This window comes from Equus asinus, chromosome 9 (genome assembly GCF_041296235.1).
Source record: "Equus asinus isolate D_3611 breed Donkey chromosome 9, EquAss-T2T_v2, whole genome shotgun sequence".
NCBI classification, from domain to species: Eukaryota; Metazoa; Chordata; class Mammalia; order Perissodactyla; family Equidae; genus Equus; species Equus asinus.
Window position 1 is genome coordinate 27,274,853 of NC_091798.1, and position 22,297 is coordinate 27,297,149.

The 22,297-nt window shown below is 45.5% G+C and overlaps 1 protein-coding gene across 7 annotated transcripts in view; it reads right to left on the reverse strand.

Annotated features, from left to right (window-relative positions):
- The window catches only part of GRIA1 (glutamate ionotropic receptor AMPA type subunit 1), a 293,687-nt gene that overhangs the window by 81,851 nt on the left and 189,539 nt on the right, over window positions 1-22,297 (reverse strand). For all 7 annotated transcript variants that reach the window (XM_070517177.1, XM_014846916.3, XM_014846918.3 and 4 more), the window contains exons 8-10: window positions 16,733-16,837; window positions 4,311-4,421; window positions 3,409-3,615 (exon numbers count right to left, since the gene is read on the reverse strand). In XM_070517177.1, the coding sequence (XP_070373278.1) occupies window positions 3,409-3,615; window positions 4,311-4,421; window positions 16,733-16,837 (423 nt within the window). The remainder of the gene's footprint in view (window positions 1-3,408; window positions 3,616-4,310; window positions 4,422-16,732; window positions 16,838-22,297) is intronic.

A 22,297-nucleotide genomic window follows, 5' to 3' on the forward strand; every position in this document is an offset into this window, starting at 1 on the left:
CATTTTACAGATAAGAAACTCATGTTCAAAGAGGGCAGGTGGTTTGTGTGAAGCAGCGGCGCTTTATCTGGTCTGACGCTGGCTGAGAAGCCTTGGGGCTTGATTTCCAGCCCCTCAGGTAGTGCCTGGAGCCCTGCAGGATCCGTCGAGGGCAGAGCTTATCGGGCAAAGCAGACCCGGCTGCTCTGTTCTGCAACTCACTGACCACGTGGCGTTAAGTGAGACAGTTGTCTTTTTGGATATCAATTTCCTCATTTAGAAAACATAATTTTTGCTTTACCTACTTGGCAGGATTGTCTGGTGAGGGTCAAAAGAATTCATATATGTGAGAGTAGCGTGATGCGTGAGCCCTTTGCAGGTGGTCAACGTTATTTCCTTAAGCTGACATCTTAGGACAGTGGCTCGCAAACTTGAGCATGCATCAGAATCCCCTGCAGGGTTTTAAAAACACAGGTGGCAGAGTTTCTAGATTCAGTGGGTCTGGGGTGAGATCTGAGAATTTGCATTTCTAACAAGTTCCCAGGTGATGTGCTGCTGGTCCAGACACTGCGCTTTGAGAACCACTCACCTAGGAGATCCCAAAACAAAATACGCGATGTCTAGAAACAATCCCGGGAAAAGAGTGAACAGTTTTGATGCGGTAGATAAAAACGAAAAGTGAAGAAAACTATCAGGAATGGAGATCTGCTCTGAGTCAGGCACTGTGTAGGTGAATACCACCCCCGCCTCCCGCCCCTGTGATAAAGGATCCACTTTCCCTGGTTTTCAGAGGTGACTCTCGGAGGAGTTCAATGGCTTGCAGGAGTCATGTAGCCAGTAAATTGGCAGTCAGAAGTGAAATCTAGGTGTCTGTCTCCAAAGTTCACTGTCTTTGTTTCACCATGACAAAGGACAGACAAGAAAGTGCCCTGTGATTAAGGCAGACGCTATTACTGTTCTCACCACCAGTTAATATTGGCCTTATGGTCCGGTACATGGAGAGTGTGATTTCTACAGAGGTAGCGTGTCCCAGCCTGGAGCACAAATGCCACAGCTGCATGTCCCAACTTTGCTTTTACTAGCCGTATGTCCTTGCCAAATTATTTATCCTCCCTGGGCCTCAGTGTCCATTCTAAAAAATTGTGGAAAATAATCATGTCCACCTTATGGGGTTGTTATGGGGATTAAATGAAATAATGTGGGTATTTAGCATAGCACCTGGCACATACTATGTGCTGAACTGTTCCTACTACAATTGCTGATAAGAACAAGAGGGAGTAAAAGGAAGATGAGAGAGACCCTGATGGATTTAGCTATTTAAAAGGCACAGAAAGAATAAACTTGGAGGTCTTCAAATGAATTTTGACCTTGATGGTTGTTTGTGGCTGAGAGATACTTCCCCAAATTCCTCTATTCTTCCTTAGGGCGATAGAAAAGAAAAGCCAGAGAGAAAATCAAGGGAAGGCAATTGGAGCCATCATGGAGTCTTCAGACTAACTTTTACTGGATAGAAGGACACGCCTGGCAGAGGGGAGGAAATGGGGGACGGCTGGCAGCTGAGTCATCCAGAGGTAACTGTGGTTTGTTACTGAGAAGCCAGTGACCCATCACTGACTGCGGGCTATTGAGGGGCTTGCTCTCAGGGTGGTCACGACATTTTTCTGCCCAGATTACCAGCCTTTTACTGAGGGAACCACATTACATGGGGTGAAGTAAAGATGAAGCTGGTGGAGGTGAATAGTTCACAGCAGTTGCCATGGGGATGACCTTAAGCGCTTGATGGAGGTTCCCATGGAAACCAGCCTCCAGACGCAGCATTAACTCTCCAGGTCTGTATCTTTCCTCAGTGGAACTTCCCAAAGTGAGAGGTAGTAGAGGGAGGAGAAAGGGTAGAAGCACTTTACACACCTTGACTCATTAACCATCTTCCTAGGTATCTCGAAAGCCACCTTCCTAGGGAAGATTGTCTTTATTTCATCTCTTCTTTCTTTCTATTCCCTCTGCATGGCTCTCATGGCCATCATGAGTCCTCTTGCTTTGATATGAGACAATGAGATTTAAAAATGGTTACCTCCTGACCAAAACTCAACATCAACTTGAGACTCGGCATATGCTTCAGCTCAAAGACCCAGCCTGGAGTCTTCAGTTTCTGTGAGTGAAGCCGTGGTGGTCCCTTGCCCGCACGTGGTGGCTGGATTCTTCTTCCATTGCCTTTTGTTGTTCTCCTCAAGTATCTTCACGATCTCCCACTGCCCACTGAGGCAAGCCACACTCTTCCCCTTGTCATTTCTTACCCAACTTATCCCTGACTACTCCTTAACTCAAGCCCTCTACAAAACTCATCAGTGTTTTCTCACTCTCCTCTCACACCTTACTTATTTCCATCATCATTCTATTTTTTATAATTTAGAATTTCCTGGGTTGCCTTTCTCTCTATTTGAATATGGCCACTTTTCAAGTTCCACACCCTTCTTGAGGGCTGGACAAACTCATGTTAGCCTCTTGCCTGAACTATACAATTTAGGCTCCTTGACTCTACGTCATTTTTTTTTTTTTAATTATTCTCTCTTATTGTTTTTTCCACCCCATAAAATGTTAAGATCATTGGGGACAGGGATCATATCTTTTATTTCTCAATGATTCTCTAAATACTTCAAACAATTCAGGCATTCAGTGGCTTCTCAAAAATGCTTCAGTTTATTGAAGATTTTATAGCAATTGCACATGGTGCTATTTCAAGTGTAGTGAGTGATATAAAGACGGAGTGGACCCACCCCTATTACATAGATAACCTATATACAAGGCAGGGTAAGCCATAAAAGAAGCAGAAACTAAATGCTAGAGTGAAAGGCAAGAACAGTTAAAAAGGGGAGTTCGTATCTGTTATGGGGAGAAAGAGATGCCATCCTAGAAAAAGTAATATTTGATACAGATTTAGAGAAGGGGTAGGATTTTAGAGATGCAAAATGGAAGGGAGCACTCTAGAGAACAGAGTGACTCGGGGTGGTTGGGCTGAAACGGAAGGTGCAGGAGAGCGAGTATTGGGCATGTGACTAGAAAGTTAGGTTGGATCTAGGGTGCATCTAACACCAAGGAAGAAATTCATATTGACGGAGCCGTAAATGACTTTGAGCAGGGAAGTGACAGCTCAGCAGTCAGCCTTTGTTTCACAAACTATCACTTGTGTTGGATGATGATCAACTGAAGTCACAAGACTGAGCTGAGTGGGGCTGAGGGAGCTGGGACCAGGAACCTGAACAAAGAATGTCTTAAAACATCGGATCTTGGACTCCTCATCTTTTCAGCAGCAACAATAGTAAATTTTAGGGTCCAATCAGCATCTGTGGGCAGGACCAGCCAACTACCAAGTGATTTACTTTCAAACCCTCTGCCTCTGCCCTCCAATTCCCCATAGTGTGGAGAACTTACTCCATAGACCAGCTCTCCCACCATGCCATTCCAAGCTTTTGTGTCAGGGTCACGGGCTCCATATTTTCCATCACTGACGATCTCAAGACGGTAGGAGTAGCCCACGTGTTTGGCAATCTCTGCCGCCAGCTCCACACAGTAGCCTTCGTAGCGATCATTGCCCTCAAACTGGTTGGCATTCTTCTTGAGCATCACATAAGGATCTTCCTGGTGGAGAAATGGGGAGACAGAGAATGTGGGTTTTGAGTAGGGGGGACTTTGGCATGCCAGAAGAGAATGTCACCAACATTTGTTAACTTTGGGAAAGTCTCTCTAGCCCCTAAATCCACTTCTTGCATTTATGCTCCCCCCATTACAGAACTTTTTGGGATAAGGAAGCAAACTGTTAAAATAAGAATATTGCATCATCGAGATGTGGTGCACAGCTTTTCAAGTTATTTTGCAGGAGCTCTTGTGTTTTTGGAGATGCCTCTAGGGGCACTATGTCGGGGAAGTAGACCCTAAATAGGCTCGAGGTTTCTCATGCTCAGTCACTGAAAATCATAAGCAGCTTCACTTCTCTCTCCTTTAGGTGCTGGACTGGAGGAGCCTTTCTTTGAAAATGGCTTCCACTAAGAGAGGGTGGAGTATGAAAACCACCACAATTTAGTCTCACCCTTACCTATGGGGAAACTATGGTTCCAAGGAGGGGAAGGGACTTACCCAAAGGCACAAAGTGAAATAGTGGCAGAGCCAGAGTGAACACAGTACCTCTGACTTCCAGGAAACTCCTTTTCCCACTCCCCCCTTCTATCCATGGCATGGTTTTGGCAAGAAGAATGACCAGCTGTCACTCCGGGGAGAACCTCAGTGTTGGTCTAGCTTGCAGCCCAGATAAGCTTCATCAAAGACTGAGTACTCACTAGGATTGTAGTGACGATGTACGTTCTATTCTGAACACTTGAATTATCCCCTCCGGCTTGAGCATCCGTGGCTGCAGGGACAAACTTATCATCTTCATTCCAGTAGCCGATCTGTTAATGAAAGGAAGGTGGTGACATAAGGTGAGCCAGGCTCCTCAGGACTGGCTTACTCTGGGCCACCCAGCCAACACCAGACAGGAAAGCAAGGAGCTCAGCATCACACCATGTAGTATTGGACACACGGGCTCTAAAGTATTGGTAGATAAAAACAAGAAGCAAGATGCTCTCCAGGTCCTCCCAGTCCTGCTCATGGGAAATCCTCAACCCGATGGGCTGGACTGCCCTCTCTGAGGGGTGAGGGCTTAACTGCTTATGCAGCCAAACTGTTTTGTACCATGCAAGCCATGGCTGTGGAGATTTACTTCCCCGTTGTTCTCAAGACCAAATCCTTCTCTCCCACGCTTACTAACCCTTCTCTTCCCGAGCTCATTCTGAGCTGTAGCTGGAATCATACGATCTAAACATTACATTCTCTTTGCTTTCTGTTTAGTTAACTGTATTTTTCCATCTAGATTTAACTTCTTAGGTGATGGCTAATTTATCCTTTATTTATTTCTCTTATTTCCAATTATAAACTATGATAATACTGAGCATAAAGTAGTGCCTACAAATACTGGCTGACAACACTAATTTCTTAAAAATCAGAAGTTATTTATATTGACTCATTTTCCGAGGTCTTTCAGCAAATACTTATCACATCCCTATAGCGTGCAAGTCTCTGGGCTAAAACATTGGTGGTAGCGTGGGGCAGGGTTGAGAGAGATACAAACAAGTTTAACAGAGAGTCCTTGCTCTGAGATTCCTCCAGTCTACTTGGGAAGACACGACACATCCATACATGTGGCCCCAGAAGTGACAAGTGAGTGACTCGGAGAGCCTGGGTCTAAGGAGTTCAGAGAAGCAGAAGCCAAGTGTCGGAACCTGTGCTGGAAAAAGGCAGCAGGAGGAGGCAAGGCTTAAGGTCGTGAGGGATGGACAGGTTGGGCCCAGACATTTCAGGTGAGAGAATATGAACCAAGATGTGAAGGCATGAATATGCCCAGATGTGTAAGTTCAGTGGGTCCTGGGTGGAAGATACGGTTAGTCCAAGAGGGCAGTGGACACTTGGGCTTAGGTAGCAGAGGGATTTGAAGGCCAGGCTAAACAGTGTAGACTTTATCCTGAAGGCAAGAGGGAGTCACGGAAGGTTTGGGAAGAGCAGAATGGCGTGGCTCACACACACACGTACACACCTCTGTCTCTATATATCTTTAGACAGTTATGTTTTGTTTTGTGATGATTCTGATGGCTGTAGATGTAAAGGGCGAAAAGGACTGTGAATTCAAAGAGCACATGAGGAGGGATGAGCAGGTCTCCCAGCGGTCAGAACTCAGCCCAGGCTCACAAAAACCGAGGCACATGCCCATAGTCCACTCAAGCGTCACCTTTACCTGGGTGTCCTGCCCAGTCCCTCAGTTGGAAATAAACAGTTCTCCCTGTGATCTCTCTGCTCTGAACAACAACAACAACAACAACAACAACAATAATAATAATTACCAGCATTGTTTATGTCCTTGCTATGTCAGAGGCTAAGTGTTTTATAGTTTCTGTGCCATTTTGTCTGGCTTAGGGGAGTTTGTTAATTTCCCCAAGGTGATGCAGCTGGAAAGTGGCAGAGCTGGGCCTGGAACCCTGGCAATGTCTGTGGGGGTGGCTTTTCGCCACCACGCTGTTCTTGCTAAGAGGGGCCTCGGCCTGGGCTGGGCATCATATTAGTTAATGGGTACTGGGTGCTTAATTTGTTTCAGGCATTCTCCTCAGTGCTTTTTAGGTTTTAACTCCTTTCATGCTCACAAAAACCTATGAGGTGGGTGGCTAATTATCATTCCCATTTTAAATGTGAAGAAACCAAGATGTGGAGAAGTGAAGTAAGTTTCCCAAGGCTACAGGACAACCGTGGAGCCAGGAATCGAGCCAGGAAGGCTGAGCACAGGGCCATGCCCTTCCGTGCTCCAGTAGCTCCAGCCAACCGTTGAGTGCCTCATGTATGTTCCTATTAGAGCCCCATGGCTGAGCTGTTTGCATGTCTGTCCTCCTCTCTCCGTGATGCTGTGGGCTCCTTGTGGACAAGGCCAGAGGTCTACTCATTCTAGGATCCCTTTCTTAATGCAGCACATCCATTCCCAGAGAAGCAGCTCAGGAAATGTTTGTTGAGAGAATGAGCACATCCAATCCAGAGACAGTGGACCCTGTTGGTGCTGAGACGGTTCAGAGGCTTGAATGGGGAGCCTGTCTCCCAGGATGCTGGTCCACATTTACCCTTAGTGCACGCATGTGCACGGTCTTGCCTGTATGGGGCAGTTTTAGTCAGCGTAGAAGGAGACATTTCTGTCTAATGATACAAGAACCAGAAACTTAGATTTCCAGAATGTCCGAGCTAGAAGAAGCCAGAAGAGTCATTTCTTCCAACCCCTTCCTTTACAGAGAGAGAAACAGGCTCAGAGACGAGGGTACTTGCTCAAGACCACAACGCAGCCTCGCCTCCCTCCCTTTGCTAGGCCAGCACTGCACGGAGCCCCAGGGCATCTGTGGAGCCCCTTCACCCCTTCCAGGGGAGGCGGGCAAGGGGTCAGGGAAGAGGAGGGAAGCCCTGGGCTCCCCATCCCGCTTCAATATCAGCTCTGCTTTTTATCTAGTTCATGTGTTGGGATTCCCCTTAAGACTTCATTTTTACAAGGAGCCCTCTGGCTGAAAAATAAATGTTTAAAACCACTATTGTAGTACATCAAGATGAAAGCAAAAAAAAAATTTCCCAAGTACTCTCCCAACATTTAACTCTTGTGCTCCCCACACTATGCAAACAGCACAGACAGGCTTGGGGTTGTTTTCTCTGTTTTGCGGATGAGAAAACTGAGGCTTGGGGAGATCAAATGATCAAATGATCTATATCACACAGCTTCTATAGCAGGTTAGTGGTGGGTCACAGAAGCCAGGTCATGGACTCAAAGGTAGGATTATTTAATATAGTCAATACAAACTTGGGAGCAGTGCTGGTCAACATAATTGTTATTTTCCCCCCATAGATGATGCTGAGGTGTTTTCATTCCCTTCCTCTTCCTTTTTCTTCCTTCCCTCCCTTCCTTTCTTCCTTCCTTCTTCCCTCTTCACAATTAGTCATAGGTTTAGCTGTTCCTACTCAAACTGTGCAACCATCAGTATAGAGCATGTTGCCTCCTTGATATGCAACTAAGTCCTCTAAAATCTACAGTGTATTAATAAGTATTATTTTTAAAATGGGGGCTTGATGGTCAAAACATTGGTCTCTGGCATCAGACAAACCTGGTTTAAAAGGTAGACTTTCTTAATTCCTAACTGTGTGACCTTGGGCCCATTACTTGACCTCGATGGGCCTCAGTCCTGCTCTGAAGAGTGGATGCAACAAGAGAACCTGTCTCACTGGGCTGCAGCGAGGACTAAATGAGTTAATTCTTGTACAACAATGAGCACAGTGGGTGGTTCATATGAAGTTGTCAGTGAACTAAAAAATGATATTCAGTAGGGTACTGCCTAGTTGAAGGCTAATAGGCTTCTATAATGTAAGACATTTCAGTTTCAATTTGCTATTGAACACTGTCAATCTCCAAAAGAAGTATATATTACGGAGCATTTCTCAAACTCATTTGACCACATAACCCCCTTTTCCTGCAGAAAGTCCTTGGACAAGTGATCCAAAACCCAAAAAACACTGCTCTAAAGTCTCAAGCAATTTTGATAAAAGAGAAGAGAAAAACAAGATAAATCTGTGTAGACCAGATTAATAGGGCTTAGAAAGAGACTTTAATTTTTAAGGATAGAAGTCCTTCAAAGCTGGTGTCATAGCACTAGCATTAAATTGGGTAAAAATTATTGTATAGTTTGGCTTATATATAGCTCCTTTGGTATCAAAAGCTAGAGAAATAGTTAAATGTTATAAACAAGCTTATTTTATTACTAACCCCTTTGTAGGGAAATCAAATAATATCAGCAGTCAGAAAAGCAGGGTGATGCCAAAACTCAGCTTGCACTCATGTAAGCTAGCAGGCAGAGAAACCTGTTTCCACAGTTTGATGAAAAGAAAGCTGGCAAAGATTTTTGAAGAGACATCGCACTTCAGAGATGCAAGTGAATTTCCCTTTTTTTAGAGAAATGGGTTGGATTATTATACGGCTCTTTGATTCTCTACTGAGGATATGCAGGAACTTTGATTCCATCTGAAAGTAAATCAGAGCTGGCAGTTTGGTAAAAATGGGGGCCCATCATTCAGGAGAAGATTTAACAATTCTGACCATGAGAGGTCTTCTCCTGGGGCTGGTTATAATTTTTGATCTCCTGTTTTCCATCTACCTCTAAAGATTCTTTGAATGTAGGAAATGAGTCTAGACGATGTCAGATTTTTTTTTAAGTGAACGAAGTCTAAAAAGGAGATGATCACAGAACAGTAAATTCAATTGATACACCTTGCACAGTTATCAGGTCAAATTTACATATTTGTATTTCTAGGCTGTCTCTGAAACCACAGACCCTGACTTCCAAAAATGAGATCCATTAAAATAAATTTTTAACAAATAAGTTGCCCATTGTGGCAAAGACAACTAGATGACTACCAAAGATTCTGGTTTACCTTCCATAGCATACCTTCCATAGCTGCTGGTGGGAAGTGGCTACCTGGCCAGCAGTTACATTTCCTAGCCTGCCTTGTGTCTGGGTGAGCCCGATGACTGGGATCCGGCCAATGGAATGCAGCAGAAGTGATGCACACTCTCTTAGCCTGACTTCCCAAATCGCCAGCACACTTTCCACTTTCTTTCTTCCTCATCTGTCAGCTGGCAGTTGACAGCCAGAAACACCCTAGCAGACAGTGGAGCCTCCATAAGCCTGAGTCTTAACTGGAGCCCTCAACCCCAAAACTGGTCACCGGGTAAACAAGAATTAAACTTCTATTGCATTAAACAGCTGAGATTTCAGAGTTTATGTTACTAAACCCAGGGTTATCTTAACTAACACACTTAAAGAATTTGAACTTATGGGGCCGGCCTGGTGGCACAGTGGTTAAGTTCATGTGTTTCACTTTGGCGGCCCGGGGTTCTCTGATTCAGATCCCAGGTACGGACATGACACTGCTTGTCAAGCTATGCTGTGGTAGGTGTCCCACATATAAAGTAGGGGAAGATGGGCATGGATGTTAGCTCAGGGCCAGTCTTCCTCAAAAAAAAAAAATAAAAAATAAACAAAAAAAAGAATTTGAACTTAAGTTTATGTGTGACTTTATCTGAGTTCTGCTTGAGATGTTATTTCATTAAATTTGCCAGCTTTTTTTTCCCTTACTTGTTGGCAGATCTATGGAAATATGGGCCAGAGGAGGATGCTCCCTGGTTGCCAAGCAACATTCAATAAACTGCCCACTCACTTAGTAAACAATCACTTATTTACATGTGCTTATGATGTGTCAATATTGTAGGCACTGAGGATATAATAAAGAACACAACTATGGTCCCTGCTCTCAGAGAGACGACATTTTAGTGGCAAGGAGGTGGAGAAGAGGGGAAGAAAGACCATGCATATCCAGACCAGGGGTCATCTTTGTAGGTCATACGGTCTCTGTTGAAACTACTCACCTCTGCTGTTACAGTGCGTAAGCAGCTAGAGACAAGATACAAACAAACGAGGGGGGCTGTGTTCCAAAAAGACTTTACTCATGGACCCGAAATCTTAATTGCATATAATTTTCACATGCCGTGAAATAGTCATCTTTTGATTTATTTCAACCATCTAAAATGTAAAATCATTAGCTTATGGGCTGTACATAAACAGGCAGTGGGCTGAATTTGGCCCGCAAGCCGAAGTTTGCCAACTTCAATCTAGATCAATGAACCGATAAGAATATATCAGAGGGCTAAGCCTTAGGAAGAATATAAAAATGGGATAATGTGACTGTGCTGGGTGGGTGGGGGCTGCTTTAGAGGGCTTGGTCAGGGATGGCCTCTCCAACGTGACTTCACCTGAGCTGAGATCTGAAGGCCAAGAAGAAACATAGCACGTGAAAATACAGTGATAGAGATAATGAGCTAGAAAAAACGCAATAAGATTCGCTGATGCCAGAGGGAAGAAGCGTATAGGGTTCTCAAGGCCAAGCTAAGGAGTTACGTTACATTTTATCTGCAATAAAAAGCCAGTTAAAATTTTAAGCAGGGGAACAATCTAACCTGATGTATATTTGAGAATTATTGTCCTGGCTCTTGTGGTGGAAAAATGGCCTTGTAGAGGGGTAAGAATGTGGATACCAGGACTAGTGACTGGTAAGTTGGCTACTGAATGGGTGGAAGCAAACATGAAAAGTGGCTTGGGCTCTGGGGTCAGCAGTGGAAATGGAGAGAAGTGGTTGGCTTGGAGCTACATCTTAGAGCTGTAACATGATTCCGTATGTCCAAAATCGGTGGCAAGGATTTGAAGAAAAACTTTCAAAGGACATACGGAATGGAGAGCTGTGAATTCTTTGGGTCTTTAGATTACTTTTGACCTCAACAGGACCTTGTGTCACTTTAGTCTTTCCTGCCCAGTCTTTCCTTTCCAGTTGTACACAGGGTCGGGGTAACAAACTCGGGCCAGGGCAGGGAGACTCAAGCCAAATTGAATGAGAAGTAGATGCTGGTCTGAAAATGGCTGCAGGATCCATGGTGATGGGTATAGATGGTTAAATCAACAATGCTGGTCCCTTGATGAAAGACCTTGGAGAATTTTCCCTATACTTCTCTCCCATTTATCAGAATTTATGATCTTCCCTGAGTTTGACAAGGTATTTTATTTGTATTTGTTGTTGTCAGTGCTATCAAGTTGATTTCAGTTCCAAGTTACCCTGTGACAGCAGAGCAGAACCCCTCTCAGTCTTTTTGTGCCATCCTCTCACCTTCTGGTGTTATATCAGACAATGTTCCACTGTTTTTCATGGCCAATTTTTTCTGAAGCGGGAGGACAGGTCCTTCTTACTAGTCTGTCTTAGTCTGGAAGCTCCGCTGAAACCTGCCCTCCATGAGTGACCCTGCTGGTATTTGAAATAGCTGTGGCACAGCTTTCAGCATCACAGCAACATGCAGCCGCCATTGTATGACAGCTAATAGATGGGTGGCGTGGTTCCCTAACTGAGAAACGAACTCAGGCTGTGGTGGTGAGAGTGCCAAAACTTAACCACTAGTCCACCATGGCTGGCTATTTTATTCGGATAGAGATCCCTAAGTCAATACCCCACGGTAAAGTGATATTTCTGAATGGGGTTTCCTGAGGATTCAGCTTTAGCAGAGCCAGTGACGATTCTGGCATTCGAAGCTCCTAAACTTACAATGGATGGGTTCTTAGAGCACACACATTTCAGTGGGATGTCAAATTAGACCCAGATACCTAGAGGGTGTGTTGGCACATCATTGGGCAGGCTATAGGCCTGAAGAGCAGGAGAGGGGTCCCCGAGGCCCCAAATGAAGAAGAAGCCGCTCCTCTTTATTACAGAGGTCACATAAGGCCATGTACTGTTCACTGAAATCAGCACAACTAGGTCACCCTTGAATCTGAGAAATTACTTTGCTAGGAGGCTGATCGAGTAAAAGGCCTGAAGCCACAGATGTGGAGGAATTGATTTTGTGAAAGTCAGATCCCCTGTAAACAAAGGATGCTTAAGCTCACATTCTAAGAAAAGATTTAATCATTGGAAAGTAAGTTGAAAAATGGCCTTAGGATCTGAAAAATAAAGCACAAGCATTTGCTTGTGGATTTTAAGGTTACTCTGTTATTTCTGTTTGCTGATTTATCCATTCCACTGGCTTACACAGCCTGACTCACTCAAACTCAAGACGGACATAAAAATCCCTGTGGTCTAAAGAAGGGAGCTGAAACAAACCAACAGAAAATGGGCTGAGTGTCCACTGCACAGTAGGTGCCGCTTTTGGGAATCCCTCACTACAGGCCACGGGGGGAGTAGGGGTTGTTTTGTGTAATTTGACAGCAGCCCTATGAGGGTATTGTCCTCTTCTTGGAGATGATGTAACTGAGGTCCAGAGTGGATAAATAACTTGTTCCAGGTCACACACCTTGTAAAGATTAAACTAGAGACTTAAATCCTGGCCTGCGTGCCTCCGAAGCCCAACCTTGTCACCACACTGCCAGCGTTTCTCCCCAAACCTCTCCAAGCGCCACGAACCCACAGGCTGGGGAGGAGGCTTTTCAACGGTGCAGACTCCTGAGCCTCATGTCTGTTCTCCAAAAGTAGGATGTCCAGCAGCTGGACTCAGGAATCTGTATTTTTAACAAGGCCTCCAGGCAATTCTTCTGTTCACTGCAGTCTGAGAACCGCTAATCTCGCCACAGTGCCTCCAACCCTGAGGAGACGTTCTCGAAGTGCAAGTCGTGAGGAGGCGAGGGGGCTTCCAAAAGTTTCTGCGTAACAGTTTCTGTGACTCAAAGGGCTGAGACCCCTGGTCCTAGGAGTAGTCATTGGGGAAGGTAATGCCAAAGGGCAGTGGATCAACTGATGAAAGTCCCTAACTCCACATCCACTGAGGAAGCCAAAGTCCAGCCAGGAGAGGGACAATGGGATTGGGGAATGAGACTGGTAACAACGTTACCATAGGCATTGGCATCCAAGACGTCAGAGCTGAGAGGAACTAGGGGTTGCACAGCCCAACACTTCTCATTTGTTTTAAAGACCCTGAGAAGCTAAGAGACATGCTGACGGTCACCTAGCTGAGTGATGATAGGGCCAGAGCAGAAGCCTCTGACTTCTATTCTTGTTATATCACCACTGCATTCTCAATATATCCAGCCTACTGCTAGCATGTAGAAAAGAATCTGGCTTTATTTTAAACCACTCCTTTGCCCTATAGGAAAACAAACTGGATCAACATCCTTTTTTTTTTTTTTTTCTGAGGAAGATTAGTCCTGAGCTAACATGTGTGCCAATCTTCCTTCACTTTATATGTGGGTTGCACCCACAGCATGGCTGACGAGTGGTGTAGGTCTGTGCTGGGGATCAGAACCTGCAAACTCAGGCCGCTGAAGTGGAGCATGCCGAACTTAACCACTACTCCACGGGGCCGGCCCCTCAACATCCATATTTTAATAGATGCTCATATATAGTATAGAAATGCCAATGCATCCCACCAGGAAACAGCAATATTTATTTTCTCTGGGGGCAAAAGGCCATCCTGAGGATTCTCAGGGACAGCCCAGGTCCACAGTCAACAATTTTCCATGTAGGAGCAACCTGCTTGCCTGCCCAAGGTCTCACATGAAAAGAGCTACAGCATTCATGTTTTCACCTAAGTGCAAGGGTGACACCACCACTTCTCAGCGTCTGAAAGGAAGATGGCCTGGGGAGGAGATCATGTGACTGGTGTTCCTTCTAAAGGCAGCAAAATTCTCCTAGCTCCCCTACCTCGGCAGACATTGGAAATGTCCCCCACTGTGTCACCCTGACCCACCCAGATGTGGCAGTGGCTGCAGCAAGATGAATGTGGGCTAGAGAGTCAGGAGCCCAAATTAAGGTCCCCTTTCAAACAGCTCACTGTGAGACCTTAGGCAGCCTACTGGGCCTCTTTGCCTCAGTTTATCCGTCTAGGAAAGGGAAGCTTTATCGCCAAGGCTGATATTCTTCACAACCACAATAAAGAACAAAATGCTTTGAAAGTGATAAACAAGCCATTCTGGTGCTTTCCAGACTTCAGTCATGTGCCGCCTCCTTCACGTTTGCCATAGCTGTTATTAACCACTAACACAGGGAACACTCACTGCACAAAGACCAGGTGCCAGTGCAGACATGATATGTCTCCATCTAATACGTGTGGAAATTGAGGATTATAAGAGCTGAGTGACCCAGCAGACGTCTTCTCCAGCAGCAGGAATCAGAAGAATAGACGATAACAAAATTAAACTCAGACTTGGACTATTTCTGGGTGAGCATCACTCACAATAGATTTAGTCTCCAGAGAGAGTGCCCTTGTACCATCACCAATGCCAAAGCTTTGATAAAAAGTGGCTATGCTCCCAGTGTCTACATACATAGCCAAATAGAGTGCCATTGTTTGGTACCTGCTGAAAGTTAAGATAGATAGTGGGCCTGTAGCCCACTATATGCAGCTGATTCCTGAAGTGTGCCCAGTAGGAGGTGGGAAATGGGCCCTGGGTCCTCCAGTTGCTCACAGTCCAGGAAAGAGGATGGGATGTGTGCAAATAGCCCTCCAAGAAGGGAGAGTGTGATGACGTCCTGGTGGAGTCAAATGTTCTATGAACATGAGAGGACGAGACATGGTTTCTATTGGGTGGGGAAGGCTGGATGACAGAGAAGACATTTAAACCTGGCCTTTGTGATAGGCAGAGCAGTGGGTCCCTGAAGATGTTCGTGCCCCAATCCCCCAGAACCTGTAAACATGTTACCTTACATGCAAAAGGGACATTGCAGATGTGGTTAAGGTAATAGACCTTGCAATGGGGAGATTATCTTGGATTATCTGGATGGAACCACCCTAATTACACGAGTCCTTAAAGGCAGAGGACCTTTCCTGGCCGTGGTCAGAGAGAAGATGTGAGAATGGAAGAAGGGTTAGAGAGATGTGATGTTGCTGGGTTTAAAGATGAGGAAGGATAACACGAGCCAAGGATACGGGTGGTCTCTAGGAGAAGGTGGAAAAGGCAAAGGACCAGATTCTCCCCTGGAGGCTCCAGAAGGTACACAGCCCTGACAACACCTTGATTTTATCCCAGTGAGACCTGAGTCAGGCTTCTGACCTGCAGAACTGTAAGATGATAAATTTGTGTTGTTTCAAGCCACTGTTTGAGGTAATTTGTTACAGCACCAATAGGAAATGAATATAGCCTTGATGATTGGGATGAGTTGAGACAGATTGTGAAGTAGAGGGTGAGGTTGCAGACAAGAGAGCAGAGGGATGGGCTTGAGGGAGTTGAGGATAGAGCGCATAAGCACAGCTGTCCAGGAGAACTCGCTGTGATGATAGAAATGGTCTACGTCTGTGCTGTCTAGTACGGTAGCCACTGGCCACATGTGGCTACTGAGCACTTGACATATGGCTAGTGCAACTGAGGGGCTGACTTTTAAATTTTAATTAATTTAAAATTAAATTTAAATAGCTATACATAGCTAGTGGCAACAGTATTTGATAGCACAGGCATAGAGAGCATTAAGTTTGAGAGATTAAGACTCAACCTTCAATGTGCCAGACACAGTACTTAGAACTTCTGCACATATTAGATCATTTAATCCTCTCAATGAACCTGCAAGATTGACATAATTATGGTGATCCCCATTTACCAGATGAGAGAACTAAGGCACAAGAGCCTAAATAACTTGTCCAGAATCACAGACTGGTGAGTGGTGAGGAGAGGATTCAGTTCCAGGATTCTAGAGCCAATACTCTGTCCATGGAACCCTACTAGCTTTATACCATATATGCAACAACTCTTACCCACTACACTGAGCCACCCCAAGGAATTAGGAATGTGATGAAGGCCATGGACAATAAAATAGAGACTGCCATGAGCTATAACAAGAGAGGCCAGGGAAGTCTTCCCTGAGGACTGACATTTATCCTGAGTGCTGAAAGCTGAAGAGGAATTGGCCAGGCAAGAGAAGAGGATGGGGTAGAGGGAGCCCCAGGCAAAGGGAACATGTATGAAGGCTCTAAGGTGAGAAAGAACATAGTGTATTCAAGGAAGTGAAAGTTGATCAGAATGACTGCGGTGGAAAGAGGAAAGAAGTGAGTATCAAGGTCAAGTTCAGAGAAATTGGCAGAGGCCGGAGCACATAGGGTCTAGTAGAAATCTGAATGTTTTTTGCAAGGATTTGAATGTTATTCTAAAAATTTTAATATGTGTATATATAATAATACATACAAACACACATATATTTTCCACTCCTACTTCTATATGAAAAATGGAGTGGATGTGACCAGGTGTAGGTTAGGAGAAGACGGTAACTTCGTTAATAACCATCATTCTCAAGCTCTTGCTTCAGAATCCCTCAGGCACAGCAGTAGCATTTTATACGCACCCCCTACTTTATATTTTCAGTATGCTTTCCCACCCCTTGGGTCTTCGAAGTCACCCTGAGACAAAGGCAGAGATTTTTATCTCCATTTTGCAGATGAGTGAATCAATTCTTACAGAAAGGAACTGACTTGCCCAAAGGCCCAGCTGGTTAGTGGCAGAGCTGAGTCTAGAATCCTCATTGCCTGAGACTTCAAAGAGATCCAGTCCAGGGAAGGTGGGCTCACAAGGCCCTCAGCTCTGGCCCAGGTCTCTGCTCAGCCCCCTCCTCCCTGTGGAATGGAAGCCAAGGGGACCTTCACCTTTCGGATGCCGTCATGCTTCATTTCAATGACATGGAGGGTGTAGTTGGTCCGGCGTCCTTTCTCATTGAACTGCACGTTTCCTGTCAGGCCTTCAAACCGCACCTGGAAAACAAAGCCACCTGGTGAACAATGGACTCCGAAGTTGCTCTTCATGTCTGTTTGCTTTTTCTGCTGACGTGAAAATCCAGAACCTGAGAATGTTCTATGGGATGAGGTCTTGGAGTAGCATCACTACTGAAAAACTCTCCACTCCTTTACCTGTAGCAGGCATCACTATCAGACCACAGGTCTCTTTGCTACTAAACTGAGATTCATCCCGAAAACCTTTTTCATCCATTGCTTTAGGTAAACAGAAATAACGGATCCAAGGAGATCCGAATAAGAGATCTCTGTGCCATTCCCAATCACACACCCGCGTCAGGACCGCCACCATGAGCACCACCACTCCTCAGACACACACCTTCAGATGAATAAGCTAAGGAGGCCTCAAAGAAAAGGGACTGGCCTGCCAATCTGGTAGGTCAGGAGAAGACCCAGGACCAGAAGTGGCCCTGTGATGCCTTGGGCTATGCTTGAAGATGGTTTCTGAATCCTTTGTGAGACCAGGGAATAAAATACTTGGGAATCTAGAGACCTGCGATTGGGAGGCCTGAATTTTACCCCAGCTTTCCTCTGAAAAGCCAAGCGACCTTGGGCAATTCACCTCTGTAAGCTTCCAGTTTCCAAAATTCCTGCCCCACCTCCCTTAAATGGCACAGCCAATGTGAAACTGCTGTGAAAACTTTCAAGCACCTGAGAAGAACCTTCATGTTAAGACCAGAGCATTCGGGCCTTTAAACAGGTCTCAGTTGGCTAAAACAAGCTTTGTGTTGGAACCCCAAAATATGCTGCACGCAATTTCTTCTCCACAAATGAAACAGATCAAACTCTCAGGGCCTCAAACCGTCAAGCTCATAATAAAGGCCAAGTGGTCCACATGGAGGATCCAAGACCTTTAAGGCCAAACCTGCTGCTCTGGAGGTGACCGGTAGATCTCACCCAAGTCCACTCTCATTGGGGATGAGTCTGGCTGCGACTTATTGGTTCTGGTACAAGAAATCATGTTCTCTAATGGTGACTCAGCGTGTGTCCTCAGATCAGTCTGGACTAGGGCCAGTGAGGTGAGTGTCTACCTGTAACCGATATGAACCCCGCCCTGTAACCCAACACTGGTTATTTCTCCCCTCTTCAAACAGCTTAAAAGGAAGCCTTGCAGGGTTTGATCTTTTTCTGACAGTGACCAGCTCCTCTGCCTTCAGAAGGCATAAGGATATCTGGAGAGTGTGTATATTTGAGAGAGAGAGAAAGTGTGTGTGTGTGTGCTCTCTGAGGCGGAGGCTGACCTTCTCACCACCTTCTGGTTTGAAGTCTCAGTGGGCAGGCCGTGACGGGCCCAGAGTGCCAAACAAATTATACAACAAGCTCTTCACTTTCCCAGACGAAATCCTCACTCTGGAAAGGTCTAGGATGGCTTTGCTTTTCAGAAAGAAAACAAAGCACAGATCCTGCTACAAAGAGTAATAAGAAGGGAGCAATTTCAATCCATCAGCAACTTCACCTTCTTCTCACCTTGGTCATCTCTTGCTCAACTTTAGCTTTCCCGTTCGTTCAGGTTCAAGATAGGGTCGCTAAGTACCAGTTTAAGTGACTCATTTGGAAAAACAGAGTGGGATAGATGTGGAAATGGCTGGAGGGTAGACTAATTTGCCCAAACAGAAAGAAGCATCATTAATGATCCAAATGAGCATTTAATTTTTGGCTCTAGTCTCAAGTTTTATACTAATTATCAGTATGGCATCTTACTATGGCAAATTGCATAATGCCTCTATGACTCAGTTTCCTCATTTGTTTAATGGGTCCAATTAGAGTTAATTATGTCTTAAGGTTGTTTTAAGGATTATATGAGATATTTTATGATCAATGCTTGGCCCATGGTGAATATTCAACAAATGCCAGATGTTATTATTGTTACTAACAGTGATATTCATAGGACCATCACTTTTCAAGTGTTCTATGTTTATAAAGCACTTTCACTCATATTACTTCACCTCCACTTACAGGAGGCCCCTGAGGTATGCCATTTAGAGATTATGATCTTCACTTACATGGAAGAAACCACAACTCTGGGAGGCAAAGTGATTTTCTCAGGTGTCAGGGGCAAGCCTAAAATCCAGAGCCACTGATATATTCTGGATTTTAGGCTTTTTAGGATCTTCACTTAGGATTCCATGTGGCCTCTCAAACAGAGGCCAATGCTACTGTGCTAGGCTCTGAGTGGACGACACAGAAATGTGCAAAGTAGTGTGTTCTCTGTGCCCACAACTGCCACCCACTATTCCAGCTGAGCATTCCCCAGTTCATGCTGTTACTCCTCATTGTGTGGCCATGGCCACGTCACTGAACCTATTTCTTGGTTTCTTCTTCAAAGAACTAAAGTGCTTAGCGTATTGTCTGGGACATAAATGTTCAACGGGTAGTACATATTATTTAGACAGTGATGACGACGATGATAATTACTACTACTGTGCTGTGTAGAGTGGGTAGGAGGTTGGAAAATAAGAAGACAGAACATTGAAGCTCTGGGCCTGGTACGCTGTTGTCTCAGAGAAGGGGAATCTTTCAGCAGAAAGGAGGGTCTTGGCACTGTCACTTTTAGACGCCTTTCTCAGTCTCCAAAAAAAATCATCAGCAGCAAAGTTTTAGTGACCTGAGGGCCTTTGCATTGTCACAGTGTTTTCACCACAAGCCGCTTATTTGACGTTCACAGAAACCCAGTGAGCAGCAAGAGCACAGGTTATTTTGCCCATTTTACAGACAGGTTTGAGATGCAGAGCTTGTGGCACTTGGGTTCAGGACTGACAGGAAGTCATTGAGAAGCCTGGGGCAGCTGAAGGCTCTCATTGTCTCATTGGGGAAGTCAAGACTTACACACTCAGATAAATCAAGTATGAGAAAGGAGATGTCCCAGAACCGCCCTTCCATCATGGCAGAACAAGGAGACGTCAAGAGAATGGCTCAGCCTCAAACCATTTCTGTGGACAGTCAGGACTCAGAGCCAGAGAAAGAAGCTTCTCAGAAACATCTGCTTTGGGCAAATCTGGAAGCTGCTGTCCTATCCTCCAGGGCTGAGCCGATGGGCTCTCATCCCTGCCACACGTTCTTGGAGTGACTGGGGTCTGACTGATGGACATCTGGAGTTTCTCCTTAGTTCCTGCCTCCTGGAACTTCGGTCACCATACCAAAGGTGTCTGCCAACTCCCTTCATGAAAGATGAAAAATTAACCTTGAGATTCCTGTAAATAGTATTGGGTCCCAGCTCAGAGTCTGGTGCCCGTGGGATGCTGAAGCATAACTTTTCTTTCCTGCTGGTGCCGGGAGGCTGCTGGTTAGTGCTTCTACTACTTGAGCAGTCAACACTGAGGACTTCTCCAACGCCATCCAGGGGAGAGACAGCGGAGTTGCTCTGGACCCAGGGCTTCTAGAACCTCTTTGTGGCCGCTGGCAGGTCAATCCATTCTCTTGGCTTCTCTCCTGAATGTTCACTGTGTGTAGGAAATCAAGGCCTTGGGCTAGGTCCCAGTGGACCATATTCTAGTTATTCCATCCAGGGCAAGTCTCAGGACCCCTCTGTGCTTCCACTTTCCCACCTGAACAATGGGAAGAATAATCGTGGCTCTAACTATCTCATGCAGTTGCCCTGAGGTTCAAAGAAGCTTTTACATTATCCTTTTTTAAAAAAAAAAATTTGAGCTTTGTGACAAGGCATTGAGGGAGGCAGAGCCAAGAAGATTATGTCATATGGGAGCTAAGTAAATCAATGTCAGAATAGTTGATCAATTAGTCCAAGATCCCCCAGATAGTGCTTGGTGGAGCCATGGATAGAACCCAGCTCTTCCCTTCCTAACCCCCTAACAGCCGAGCACGATGCTCACGTGTCCTCGCTTGCACTCTCACTCTAGTCTCCTGCTGGGCATCACTTACATCCCCACCCTGGCCCTCCAAAGCCTGATTCACTCTTTGCTCAAATTCACCCTTCCTTTAAGGTTTGCATGACCATCCATCTCAGTTTGCTTGGGTTAGTTCCAGTCTACATCTCTCGTTCTGGAATAATAGATAATCGCTCTCCCTTTCACTCTTAGATGTCCCAGTTTGCATGATAAATTATATAGTCACCCTATTTCAAGCCCTAGTCCATTCCTACAGGAAGCCTTGCTCATGCCCACATTCCTCAGTCACGGCATTCTGCTCTGACCGTCCACAGCACCGAGAGCCTGGCTATGTTATTTAGCCCTTCATCGAAACTTTTATAGCTTTCCATGATTTTTATAGCTTTTTTATGATTTCCAGGAGCTGGTCTTCCCTTTGCAAGTGGGTCTTGAGTCCTGAAAGGACAGGACTGTGTCTTACAGCCCTATTGCCCGCCTTGCCCTAGACCTAATCTAGCAAAGTGCTGGGCATACCTTCACTTCGATATGCTTGATCATTGGCTGACATATTGCAGACACAAAGACTAAGAGGGGTGATCACCATTTAGGGCAGATATTCTTCACCTGAAGTCCTGGGATGGGCTTCCGGGATGTCCATGGTCCCCCTCAGTCCTCGTCATGCAAAAATATATGCATGTACAATGTGTACATTTTTCTGGGAAAAGAGTCTGAAGATTTTTGTTTTTAATCCTCAAGGGGCCTATGACCCCCAAATGCCAAGAGACTGACTTGGGGAGCTGGGTTTTCTTTGCCAGCCAGAAGCCACCCTAATGCTGCCTCCTTCTGGAGCGCTGAGGGCTTCCAGGATGTGGGCTCATTCATATTCCGAATGGCTCCCTGGATGTCAGGCAGGGGGCAGGCAGGCGGCTGATTATCTTCACTCTGCTGCTGGGGAAATTACCAGCCCGGTGGCAGGGGTAGGGGTGAACAGATATTACCCAAGGCCATGTGCTGTTGAGGGCTGGGCCACCGCTCTTGAGTCTCCCCTGCTGGGCTGGGCCTTTGAGACTTCAGAGCAGAGCAGTGATGTACACAGAGTTAGGTAGCAAGGAGATGTGAGCTGGAGTCCCAGTTACACCACTAACTAGCTATATAATTTTGGGAAATTTTTTAACATCTCCAAAACTCAGTTTCTCCTATTTATAAAAGCACAGTTAATAAAACTAGCTACCTGGGAGTGTTATATTGAGGTTATAATGAGATTGAACATGTCAAGTATGTTCAGAATAACAAGCTTATTCCTCCAGGCTTAACTCACAGACACCCCAGCTCTGACACAAGCTGAACCAGAGGTCTCCTCCCAACGTGCCACCCAAAGGCCAGTGGTCAGGACAGCAGACACCTGCACTCCCAGCCCTGGGTTCCAAGGGTCACTGGGATTTACCCAGCCTATTGTGGGTGCACAGTTGCTCCCTAGTGGTGTGGCTATTTTAAGAGATGGGTCTAAAAGATGAAATGTCTGGACAATGGCCGTGACTATGTGTGGAAGACCTCAGAGCTCAATGCATAGAAGCAAAGGCGCCTGGGCCATAGGATA